The following is a 13,162-nucleotide window of genomic DNA, read 5'->3' as shown; positions in this document are numbered from 1 at the left end:
AATGCTTGTCGTTTTATTAAAAGATATAGTTGATGATAAATGTGCAATTTTACTGTAGTCGAAACGTCATGTTTCGATATATCCCAACAAGGCCAATCATTTTATGTATTCCAATTTTTTTTTATGACGTTAGAACTTGCAATTCTTGTTTTTCGATGATGCATTAAGAAAATCCTCGAACTAACGCAATAAACTGCAGACTACTCCAATATTGTTTTTGAGAAAGTCTATCTAGGACAATATACACGATGATTTTTAAAAAAAATAAAATAAAAAAGAAATCTAAAATTCCATCGCTGATATTCTGCATATATATTATTAGAATGGGAAATGATTTCAGAGTGACAGCAGCAGAGAAAGAGTGGTTTAAGTACAGCAAATGAGTTGCAATGATATATATATATCTATAATATAAATGTAGAGGTAGTGAGGAAGTTGCAGAATTAATATTACAGCTTTCTTTGATAATTTTGGTTTGAGAGAAAGAAGATAATGGGAAAAACTGGCAAATGGCTAAGAAATTTCTTGACAGGAAAGAAAGATGGGATGATCAACACCAAAAATTTCAACTTCAATGAGCTGCATCCCTCCACTCCGTTAACGATCCCGCAGCCCACAACGCCCAGGGAGAAGCGGAGGTGGAGCTTCCGCCGCTCCTCCGCCACGGCGCCGGGCAGGCACGACTCCAATTCTCTGGAGAACATTGCCTTCACTCCGCCTCATCATCATCACTTGGAGGACGATGCAAAGAAGCATGTTTTGGCCGTGGCGGTGGCTACTGCGGCTGCTGCCGACGCCGCGGTGGCGGCGGCTAAGGCTGCGGCCGCCGCCATGATTCAGCTGACCGCTGCCTCCTCCGACAGGATGAGCTTTGCAGCTGCCGTGAAGATTCAGTCCGTTTTTCGCTCGTATTTGGTACGCATTTCTTGAAATATATATATTTTAATTTCCAAATTTATAAGTTTTATGTTACTAATATGCATTGGTTTCAGGCAAGAAAAGCTCTAAATGCATTGAAAGGACTAGTGAAGTTGCAGGCTTTGGTTAGAGGGCATTTGGTTAGGAAACAGGCGAATGCAACGCTACGGTGCATGCAGGCACTAGTCAATGCCCAAGCTCGAGCTCGAGTTCGAAGAATGCTTTTTACCGAAGAATCCAAGAACTTGAACCAGAAGCAATTTAATCACAGAAAATCTACACAAGATCACTACAAGTTCACCAATTCATCTCATGTATGTAATATTCTAGAGAGACAACAAAAAAAAAAAAAAAAAAAAAAAAAACTATCTTGTGTTTTGGTTTTATCTTGTGTACTCAAAAACTATATATCCTTATGTTCTATGTAGGATCTTGATAGAGGGCTAGAAGAGAACATCAAGATTGTGGAAATGGATCTCGGCAACTACAAGCCAGTTGGGAAGCCAAGAAACAGCTATTCGAGCCACGCGCAAACCGAAAAAACCGAACACCGAATCTCCACACACCGTGCATCATCGGTTAAAAATGAGATTTCGCCGTCGCCATCAGCTATAACTGACGTAACCCCACGGACGTGCAGCAACCACTTCGAGGAATGCTCTTACGGCACCGTGCAAAGCAGCCCTCAATGCTGCTACTCAGCCATGTCTAAACCAGAAATCCCTTTTTCCTATGCCAGATCAGAGTATGCAGTCGAATCCCTTTACAATGAGTATCCCTTTTACCCCAACTACATGGCCTACACCGAATCTTCCAAGGCGAAAGTGCGGTCGCATAGCGCCCCGAAGCAACGGCCCATTGAGCCGTTCGAGAAGCCTCTAACTAGGAGGAAGCCTTCGTTGGAAGGGAGAAATGTCCCCAGGGCGGTTAGGATGCAACGATCGTCGTCTAATGTGGGTTCAAATGCTCAGAATTATCACTATCCATGGTCTGTCAAGCTTGATAGATCAACAGTTTCACTCAAGGATAGTGAGTGCGGTTCTACTAGCACCATGCTTACTAACACCAACTATTGCAGATCCCTCATGGGATTCGATGTAAGTGACAGTATCCTGCATGTTCATTCAAATTCAAGATCTTGATAGAAACAAACTGTTCGGAATTGTTTATTGTTGTATGTGGCTGCAGGTTCAGGGAACAAGGTTCTAGCTAGTTTTTGGGGTTGGAAATGTGAACCAGAAACTATCTGAGTTGCTGCAAGGCTAAGATAGAAAAACTTTGTATAATGCTATTTGTGGTGAAACCTTTTTTTTACACTCAGTGGTTTGATTTTGTATCGAGGGAGCATTGTTTTGGAGCTCTTTGTATGTAATTTTATTTTGATTTCTTGGTTAATTTCATTGTTTATGACTCAGTTTGAGACTTCGTTTTGTGTTTTAGGTGGGGATTGAGAAGCAATTACATTTAGAAATGTTCATTGCATACACCAAAGAATGTATACATTTTCTGAAGTTACAACTCAGAACAACTGAATTTGTAGTTAATACCTGTGTATTATGAGACGTTTCTTTTTCGAAGGTCTCATGACATTGAAAGCTGAACCAGCTAAACAACTAGCAGATTCAGTCAGAACCAGTGACTGCAATTTGTGTTTATAGTAATATAATATAAAATTTTAATTCAAAAATTAAGGGAAAGTTTGATCAATTTTGGTTAAAGAACCCAATCATACAAGTGGAAACATATACACACTCAGATTGTTTCAATCTCCATTGCATAATCTGTAACTTACACATCGCGAACCCCAAAATCCAGGCATGAGAGTAGCATGCATTCATGCGTTTCTGCAGGTAAATAGCAAAGGAAACATAAATTTTGAAGTTCTAAAAGACAGATCAAAGCATCTTATTACAATTACATCAATCTAATCCTTAAAGTTCCTCAACAGTACTAAGGAAATAAGTCTTGTCCAACTAAATATAAAAGATGATCCTATCAACATAATACAAGGGAATAACCTGCAAGTTAAGTCAAATAGCCAAGTTTAAATTTAAGGGCTCCTTTGGATTCTACCAGTCGGTGGCCTTAAACATCCACAGAACGGATTCTTCTTACGTTTCCCACTGTTTTTCTTCCCGTTGTATATGAAATCCCTCAGAATAATTGTTTTGTTATGGAAGAACTTGTTTCTCCCTTTGTTTTTCTTCTCTTCATCCCATTTCAACAAGATGTACTGAATTTTTTGAAGCTCGAGCTGCAACCTGCCAATGCTTTCTGACCCTTTCCGTGCCTGTTCTGTCACTTTCTTTCTCCGCAGTCTGGCAGCCTCTTTCAGCTGAGGCGATGTTCGTCCACTGGGAGATCGTGTCTCTTGTATATTCTTGACGAGTTTTCCGTTCAAATCCACCAGATGTACAACGGTTTCTTCGGCTTCTATTAGTTGATCGTGCACAGTTTCGAACTCAACGTTCTTCACATTTCCACTCATTTGGCTAGTCTCCAATTTCCTTATCAAGCTTTGAACTGTCGTGTGGAGACACTCCAGCTTCTGTGCATCAGAGGAAAGTCTTTCTAAAATCCTTCTGCTGTTTGCTTCTCGACTAAGCTCACTCATTTTCGTTGATACCTCCAACATGTCCACGCCGAGCTCTTTCTCCAAGTCAGAATCGGTGGATGGAGGCTGGGATTTTCGATTTACATCATCAACTTGATCGTAAACAATATCTTTTTCTGTCATTTTGAATGACAACCTCAATGATTCACCAATTGTTTGGCTTCTGTTTCGATCCTCAGCCGTCTCCCACAGCTCGAGCATTTGATCTGAAGTTCCAACATTACCTCTCTTGACTTGGTCCAGAGGAATATCTTTCATTAGCATCCCGTTACGAACATCAGAGGTTTTGGTTCGTATTTTCTGCAACTTGGGAGTATCACTAAGCTCATTTCCTGCCAACCCTTTCTTTCTCGTATGCTCGTGTCTGTCTCGGCCCAAGCTATGACGTGGTTTTGACTCCTCAATCTCGCCCATTGCTGGCTCAAGATTGGTATTCGAGCTAGATCTCCTCCTGGAGATGGGCTTGTTTGTTTGCTCCATTAACTTTCCAACCGCTTTAATCCTCATCTGCAGGTTTTGCAAACATAATATTCCCTCAGGCACGGGGGAATACTGAGTTTCAGGAAATTCTCCAGACATACTTATACCAGAATGAGCAGTAGTTTCCAAACACTGCAAAGATGAAAAAAGTTTGATTGCAGACCAGTCAAGAAAAGACTGTGTCGTAAGCAGAAGGGGCGTGAAAGATAAATGAAACAAGAAACAAATGTGATGAATCAGTATCTGATAAGAGACAGTATTACCTCTGGCTTTTGACCGTAGGCTGATTCACCTTTGGTTTGGAGAAGTGCCTTATTCTCAAGGAATGTGATATCGTCTCTCAGCAAATCAACAGCTGGGGCAAATGCAAAAAGTTGGGACTTTAATACGCCTATTTGACTCTCCATCAAAGAAATGTTCCCTTTCATCCTTTCAATCTCCAACGTTTTAGAAGCACATTCGTTCTCAAGATTTTGACAAGTTCCATTAAGCTCGTGGACCTTGTTTTTCAGAAAAATTTCATTGATAGAAGATACTTGAAGATCGACAAAACACGTTGCTGCCTCTGCCTCCCATAGTTCAAAATCATTGCTCTTGTCATGGAGAACCAACAGTTCAGACTCTAAGTTTTCGTTAACCATATAAAGACACTCAATTTCCTTTTTCTGAAATGAATTTTGTTCGGAAATCTGAAGCACGGTTCTTTCAAGATTTTCCTGTATCTCCTGTGACTTTTGAACATCACTCTGCAGCTCATCTACCATTTTAGACAACGATGAGTTCAAATTTTTGGAAGCTTCAAATTCCATTTGCGTGTCCAGGAGCTTTTCTTCTGTTCGAATCAAACTCTCCTTGCCTCGTAACAGTTCCTGCTTCATCAAAGCATTATATTCGTTTAATCCTTGCATCGCCATCTCCAGCCTACGACCAGAATCTTTGAGAAGCAACTTTTCCACCTTCAGCAACTCGAGCTCCTCTCTCAACATGCTCTTTTCATTTTCAAGGGTAGCATTGACTTCGTGTTGTCTGTTCAGATCTTCAATAAGTAACTTCACTTCTTTAATTTTATGATTCCCAAAGCTCCTTAACACATCACATTGACTAGCAGTGGCTAAGAATTCAACAAGTACGGTATCATTATGCTGATCCAACTTACTTTTCTCTTCCTGAAGATCAGCAACTTTCTTCAGCAAATATTTGTTTTCATGATTCATTTGAGAGTACAGCTCTTGTAAAATATTGTAAAGTTTATGCAAATCACCCTGTTTGGCACAGAGACTCCCCAATTCAGCCTCGAGCATGGCCACATGTTGGTTACCCTCATTCATATTTAGTTTCAATAGCTTGTTAGCATCTTGGAGATCGTCGTTTTCTTTCGTAACCACAACAAGCTTCTCAGCCATGACTTTGAACTCATGCTCCATGCTCGTTTTCTTCGAATCGATTTGTGTCCCCATGGATTCCAACTGCTTCAGAAGGACAACCAGAACCGAGTTCTCAACCAAAAGTTTCTGCTTGTCATCCTCATGTTTAGCAATGGAATGTTTCATATCCTCAATGTTTTCTAGAACATGGTGCACAAATATTTGCTCGTTTTCAACCTTGTTATTGGAAGAGGGCCCAAGAACAGTTTCAATAGCCTTGAACACTTGATACATACCCAATCTCAGACTTTCGATTTCTTCCAACAGTAGTTCAGTTTCCACTTGCTGCTCAAGACTTTCACTCTCCAGCTCAGAAATAAGCTTCTCCGCCAATTTTGATGCCTCGACATGCTTTTGACACTCGAGAATCAGAGTGTTATTTTTCTCTTCCATATCTTTTACGAACTTCTGCAATATGAATATCTCAAACTGAGCTTTCAGAGCTTTATCAAGTTCCTCTTCAAATTCCTTCTTCTTCCATTCATTTTCTTCTTGCAGGAGATGAATATGGTTTTCGAGTCTAGCCAACCTTGTCTCACTCTGGAATTCAGAGATTGTTCGTTCTTGCTTCTCGACACTCAACGAAACCTTCAGTTCTTTCATTTCTCCATTCATGGCATCCTTCTCCTTCTCTAGATCAGCATATTTCACTTCCAACCCCATAAATCTTTTCTCGAGGCTTTTCAGTATTCTCTCAACATTTTCCAACTTCAAAACCAGGGTGCTCCTTTCCATAAAAAGATTAGACCTTTCATTCTTCAGCAATTCACAGATTTCTTCAAGACCTTTAGATTTTTCCTTCAGACCTTCAAGTTCAACTTTTGTAGCTGAGAGAGAATTCTCAAGAACAGAATTTTTTTCCATCAAACCATGCATGTTCCCAGTTATAACCTGCAACTGAGACAATAAAGAAGCTTTCTCAGCAACAAGTGTGGCTTTCTCGCCACGGAGAAATTGGCAAGATTCTTGCAATTCCGTCACCATTAAACGAGAGCCCTCCAGCTTGGCATTCAAATCCGACAGCGAGCTTTCTACAAATGCTTTTTTCTTCAAAAGTTCTTCCATGTTATCCAGTTTTCTTGACAGAATTTCTTTTCGACTCCTGTCCTCACCAGATATTTGTCTTAGCCTCAAGTTCTCGTCCCTTAAGTTCTTGACCGATGCCGTCATACTTTTCGGGTTCAGGCCTGTTTCTTCCACTTGTTTAACTAATACCTGGTAGTTCCTGCTCAAGCCTTCGGTCTCGTCTTTCAAACGTAGAATTTCCTCCTGAAAAGAATCACTCAGCCTCATTTGATGTGAAACTTCGTGTTCGAGACTCTCCTTCATCTCCCTTAAGCTAACAATCTCGTTTTGCATGTTCTCCATAGAAACATTTGAAGACAGGTTTATTTCACTCAAACAACGATTTTCATCCCCGGCCTTCAGAATATCCTCTTCCAAGCCAACTTTGCATGATTCGAGATCCTTTATCTTCAGCAGCCTGTTTTCTAGCTCCATTGCAAGCTTTCTCTGATCATCTTGAGATTGAGCATGCAAATGCTGCAGATTCTCGAGAATGGATTCCATTTGTGCATGTCTGGAATTCTCACCTTGCAAATTCATCTGAAGTTTCTCCAACTCCTCTTGCTTCGCAGTAAGCTCTTGATCTTTTATTGATATCTTCCTCATTAGATTCTCTGCCTCGGCTTGCAGTGACTGGTTCGACATCTGCAACAGATTAGACTTCTCTTCAGCAGTTTTGAGTTTTTCAGTTCCAATCAAGACTTCAGTATTAAGGCGTTTAACATCTTCTTTGGCCCTAGATATATCTTTCTCGAGTTTGGCTATCATCTCCAAGCAGCACTTATACCGAAGAGTCGATTCTTCCTTCTCCTTGTTTAGATCAGCCAAAGCCTTCTTTAGCTCAGAGGCTTCATTTTCAGCTGTTTCTGCTTGTACCTTGAGCAGTCTTGCTTCATCTTCGGTCGCAGAAATTATGCTCTCCAAATCTGATATTTTTTTAAGACACTGATTGTACCGACCACAAACTCCTTCCATTTCAAGCTCCAACTTTGAGATTTCATTTTTCAGAGTTTGAGCTTCATTTTCTGCTTGAATTGCTCGTTGGTCACATCCCTTCATATCTTCTTGGAATCGTGAATACTTTGACTCTAGGTTAGACATATTCTCCAAATACATCTTATGTTTGATCAAACCAGCATTTTTTTCCACCTCTAACTGTATAAGTGCTTCCTTCAATGTCTGGACTTCAAGTTCAGCTCTAGTGGATTTCTCGTCAAGCCTCATCGAATCCTTTTGCGCATTTTCAAGCTCTCCCTCCAAATTCGATAGCTTTCCGAGACACCGTTGATACTGGAGGAGGACATCTTCTTTTTCGGCTTGAATATCAGCAAGTGCTTTCTTCAAGTCCTGAACTTCACTCTCCGCTTTTCCAGCTCTTTCAGTCGCATGAAAGACTTTATCTTTAAGATCCAAATTTCCATTCGACATTTCAAGGACTTTGTCAGATTTTGAACTCTGGGACAATGCTTCATTATGACCAAGCATTTCATATATCTGTTTTAAACCCTTTTTTTCCCCTTCCACCTCTGAGTTTTCCATATGAAGTCTCAATACATCCTCGAGTGAGTCACCAATTTCAGGAAATGAATTCGGGGGACGTTGCGTTTCAGTTGTGTGAGGATCTCTTTCATGTGCGGAAGATTTCATAGGTGAATCGTCGAAAAGTTCGAGTGGCACTTGATCAGGAAATGCCTTTGCAATTGTACGATGAGCATGGCGAAGTTCCCCTGTTGCGTGATTATATCTTTCAGCTAACGCACGGTAGGCTCGGTAAAACTCCTCCACTAATTTCATCAACTCCGGCCGTTTCTTGTAGTACATTTCAGCCCTTCTCGCAAATGAATCCGCGTCTTCTTCAATGAGCTTGATCATGGATTTGACTTTGGCATCCATGTCTGTTGAAGCACAGCATTTTTAGATTAGTAACCGACATAACCCGAAGCTATGGATGAAAATGTTCAGAATTGCATAAAAGAGACAAGCATCAAAAGCAGTGACAAGACGTAAATATATATATATATATAATTTTGATCCCCTGCACCTAGGGTGCAGGAAAACTGTGTGCGACCACTAAAACCCGGTAAAAAAAAAAAACAAAAACCACTAAAACCCACTACCTGGTTTTAGTGGTCCGCACACAGTTTCCTGCACCCTAGGGTGCAGGGGATCGAATCTGTGTATATATATATATATATGCAGCTGCTTTCTAGAACTAAATCGAGAGATTTTATAAATAAAACTTTTCCAATGCGCGAAGGGAAAGCCCTGAAATCAAGAGCTTGAATGTTCAGTTTTAGTTAATAGGAAGCAAAATGTGAATGTGGTCTCGTCTATCAATGTTAAACCTACAAAATGAAGTTGAGTATAACTCTGGCAATCCAGATTTCTGAATAAAAAAAATCTTTCAACATCGCAAAAGATCAAGAAAGTGTCTGGTAGAAAGTTGAATGGAGAAAATATCATGTAGAGAATTACCCACCTTTCAGATTTTCTTGAAGCCATCTTGAGTTTTTGGGGCTTATATGGCTGTCCCACCACCAAGAATATAAGCGCCTGGATTCGGAATGTGATAAAGTCTCCATAACTCTAACAAAAGATGAAAATTGAACTTCTTTTGATCTCTAAAAGCCTGCAAATTCTGGACAGTATCGAAATCACTCCACCGTACAGTAAAAACTAACTTGCACCTGGAAGAAAAGAACACAATGCAACCAAATGCATCAAATTTTCATTTCATACTTCCTAACAAACAAAAAAATCACATGATCACACTTTCTTAGGATGAGAAGTAACAGAAATCAAGGTACTAAGAATAAGTGAAGCAATTATCTGCAAACAACTTCAGTAAGATATCTCATGAGAGCAGGTAAATATTTTAGAGAGAAGAAAAAGAGCTAGTCAGTAGATCCAAGAATGATTTACATTGTACACTCTCGAAACTACTCAGAGAAAAAAGAAATATCTTGAACTTAGGGTAAATTTATTCAAAAGTAGAGATTGAATTGTAAACAAATAACAAATATAAAGAGATAAGATAATGACAAGATCAAACATTATCTCTGCATTTACCACACAAAATCAGTCAACAAAGTACATATGAAACCACCAGCCATCACAAAAAACTTGCAAGAAAAATGGTAACTAAATGAGGTGAAGAAATATTCACATGATGTATAAGCTTTTTCACTAACTCTTGGTAATTTGTTCATAGAAAAAAGATAAACTATTCTCCGGTGGATAGAAATTGCAGAGATCAGGTAAAAACGCACAAATATAAAGTGAAACATGATTTAACAAAGAATCTAGCTTTTCATGCCAATGAGCATCACCTAAACTACAAAAATGAATCTTCAGCACAGTCCATTCAAATTAACAACACACTGAACGGAAATATTACACGAGCCCACATTCTCAAAAACATAAAAGTCCTGTATCAGATCAGCGAAACATGACAAATTTCTTGCAAATGGGAGATGGGCTTTCCAGAAAACATCGAAAAGATCGAGTCTTGGCAAGAAAAAATCATGCCTCTGGGGAAAACAAAGACAAGAACTTACAAATCACAAAAACCCACTTACAAAATCTTGGTTGCTGCTGTTATGAAAAGCACTTGAGACAACTAAATCACACATTTCACCCCATATTTTTCACACAGTCCCGTCATCAAACGACCTTCTCTCACCAATTTGCACCTCTTTCAGGCTTTGCTTTTGTTTGGTACAGCGTCAGTATTCAAAGTATGCTGAGTGAAAAAAGAAGCACCACATGTGTATGTATAATGTACGTATACAACTTTACATATACATACACCTTTTCCTTTGCTTTGTATGGAGGCATGTGTCTGGACTCGGAGGAAAGGAAATGATTTGATGTAAATGTTAATTAGGAATTAAAAAAGAAAATATATATGTATGTATATATCGATATGAATTCATTGAATTGGGATTCTGCAAACGGACATATGGCTCAGTGTAATTTGATGTCCTTTGTCTTCACTTTCTTGGGTTTAGAAAATGCTGTGCACTCATGACTAAAGCATGACTGTACAGTGGCAAAGGCTGCAGTCTCCAAGCTTTGATTAACCACTTTTGAGGAAATCCCATTCTTTTCCGGTGCCAATTTTAACAAATAATGCTATAGATATTTTGCAATTATCTAGTTAGATTTTGCTAATTATCACGTGATATAATAATTATTATGAGATATTTTGTTATTATCTCGTGAAATTTTGATATTATTTTGTGACATTTTGTATCCAGTGTATCATTAAATTTGATAAATTAAATTTTTGTATTGAATTTTATGTAATGTAAAAATTGTTGTATAAATTACATTGTACATGTAGCATTGCTCATTTTAATATTACAAATGACAAGGTAATATAACTAAATCTAGCCTAATATTAAGAAAATTTTAAAGTACAAATTTGTTAATATAGCTCGACTTCTATTTGAAGTTCGAAATTGTTAATATGTTGGATTAAATTTGGTTCGAGTTCAACTATAAATATTCTAATATATTTGAAAATTATTATTGAAATATATTTATTTAATAATTAAATATATTATTTTTATAAAATATTAAAGTTTACGAACGAATCGAATCGAGCAAAATAATATAGACTCGAATTCGGCTAGAAAAAAGTTCAAAAATTTTCGAGTTCGACTCAAATTTGATAGTTCAAATATGAATCATATATTTTTTAAACCGGCTTGAAAGCTCACGCTTTGGCTTGATTCATTTGAACTCTTACATGGTTATGTTGATTTGATTGAATTTTAAATTGGATTAGACTTATTTTAAGATTCATATGATATTGAATTATATATTATAATTTACATATTCATTATATTAAGTTAGTGACTTGATTTATATATATATATATATATATATATTTTTTTTTTGAAAGAACGTGTATATCACGTTATTCTCTAATTGAGAATTTTAGAATTTTGTTTTTCTTTGATATGTGCTTATATTGATCTCATGAGTTTAAATTAATCTTATCGTGTATATTTTAGTTGAATAACTTATCTCTTGTTTAAAGAGATGAGTTATATCTTATCAAGTCTGTTGATCAAATATTTTATCCTAACAACTTTTGTGTTTGAATTTTTTGGTAGGATTTCTAAAAAGATCTATTTAAAAAGACTATCCTACAAAACGAGAGGTAGAGCAACGAAACGAGATCAACACAGAGAGAATAGTTCAGAATATATTTGAGAGTTGATCGAGATTTTTCTGAAGAAACTTTATTGCCGATCGTTGCCGAATAACCGTGTTACTGTAAATTGTTGGAGACACTTGAAGAATCACGCGAGTGAAGTGTTGATTCGAAAGTGGTTTCTTGGTTTTTGTTTTTCGGCACATGTGTTAAACATCATATTGGTTTGTCTATTCTAGTTTCTACTAGTTTTTATGATGTTCTTTATTTTCTCAATTTGTTGAGAAAAGTAGGTTTTCATATATGTTCACTAGTTGGTTTTTGTAAACTGATTTGTTTTTCTAGTGATCATTTTTCCATGAGGCACCGCACAAGTATTAATTACTTGTGCATAAATATTTGTGTTATTTATTTTATGTTTAATTATTCCGCTGCATAAGTGTTTTTCGAAGTGTTGACAACACTGAAAATAACACTACCTCTGAAATTTTATATCTGGTATTTCTGTAATTGAGACGTCAAATCCTTTCAAGTGGTATCAGAGACCAACACTTGACGATACTAAGTGAGATTCTGGTTTTTGTGTTTGACAGAGTTTAATATGGAAATACCATATTTCGGCACTACTCAACGACCACCAACCTTGGATGGATCCAATTATGCTATTTGGAAAGTTAGGATGCGAGTCTACATCAAATCCATTGATGAAAAAGCTTGGCAACGAGTGCTACAAGGCTGGAGTCCACCCAGGAGAACTAATGAAGAAGGAGATTTTTTCCTCCAACCAGAAACAGATTGGAATGCTGAAGAAACAGCAGCTCCAAACATGAATAACAAAGCCCTTAATGCTATATTTACTTCTCTTGATTCTAACATGTTTGCACTGGTGACTAACTGTGTTTATGCTAAACAGGCTTGGGAAAAACTTCAAATGCACTGTGAAGGATCTGAAAGTGTGCGCTGAACCAAAAGAAGGATTCTCACTACTCAGTTTGAAAATTTGAGAATGGAGGAAAGTGAGACAATTGATGAATATGAACGCCGCTTGAGGAAGATTTAAAATGAGGCAATCGATCTAGGAGATGCTATATCAAATGAACGCCTTGTAAGCAAAGTGCTGCGATCACTGCCCGAAAGATTTCAAATGAAGATATGTGTTATTGATGAATCTAAGGATACATCAATTCTGAGTTTGGATGAACTGATGAGTTCACTGCGAACGTATGAGTTAGATATGAATATGGGGAGAAAGGACAAAGGTAAGTCTATTGCTCTACAAGTTTCTAACGACTCATACAATGATTTTGTTGATCTGACGCAGGAAGTAAATGAGTCTGACTTAGGAGATGAATCCAATGACTTGCTTACCAAACAATTTGGTAACTACTTAAAGAGAATGAGGGACTCAAAGAAACCTGGACAAAAATCTAAAGCTCCAATCACTCCTGCTGTTGGAAGACCCTTAAGAATTGGTGGACCAGAATAGAACACCACCCC

At 37.9% G+C, this 13,162-nt stretch overlaps 2 protein-coding genes across 3 annotated transcripts; one reads left to right on the top strand and one right to left on the bottom strand.

Annotated features, from left to right (window-relative positions):
* Positions 1-361: 361 nt before the first annotated feature.
* On the top strand, positions 362-2,352 carry LOC140875537 (protein IQ-DOMAIN 19-like). The gene is made up of 4 exons (XM_073279247.1): positions 362-915; positions 993-1,232; positions 1,347-2,015; positions 2,107-2,352. The coding sequence occupies exons 1-4, from the start codon at positions 493-495 to the stop codon at positions 2,125-2,127; spliced, it is 1,353 nt and encodes a 450-aa protein (XP_073135348.1). The 5' UTR covers positions 362-492; the 3' UTR covers positions 2,128-2,352.
* A 417-nt stretch (positions 2,353-2,769) lies between these two features.
* On the bottom strand, positions 2,770-10,507 carry LOC140876910 (protein NETWORKED 1A-like). 2 transcript variants are annotated; one of them, XM_073280526.1, is made up of 4 exons: positions 10,059-10,507; positions 8,981-9,188; positions 4,276-8,396; positions 2,770-4,144 (listed from the first exon to the last, which is right to left on the bottom strand). In XM_073280526.1, exons 2-4 carry the CDS (start codon positions 9,081-9,083, stop codon positions 2,969-2,971), a joined length of 5,400 nt encoding a protein of 1,799 aa, XP_073136627.1. In that variant the 5' UTR covers positions 9,084-9,188; positions 10,059-10,507; the 3' UTR covers positions 2,770-2,968. The 2 variants fall into 2 exon arrangements, with proteins under 2 accessions (XP_073136627.1, XP_073136626.1); XM_073280525.1 differs by having other exon boundaries at positions 10,080-10,507.
* Between the last annotated feature and the right edge of the window lie 2,655 nt (positions 10,508-13,162).

Source organism: Henckelia pumila, chromosome 1 (assembly GCF_033568475.1).
Source record: "Henckelia pumila isolate YLH828 chromosome 1, ASM3356847v2, whole genome shotgun sequence".
Classification (NCBI taxonomy): Eukaryota; Viridiplantae; Streptophyta; class Magnoliopsida; order Lamiales; family Gesneriaceae; genus Henckelia; species Henckelia pumila.
The sequence above is the reverse complement of the archived record's forward strand: the minus strand, read 5'-3'. Positions and strand labels throughout refer to the sequence as shown.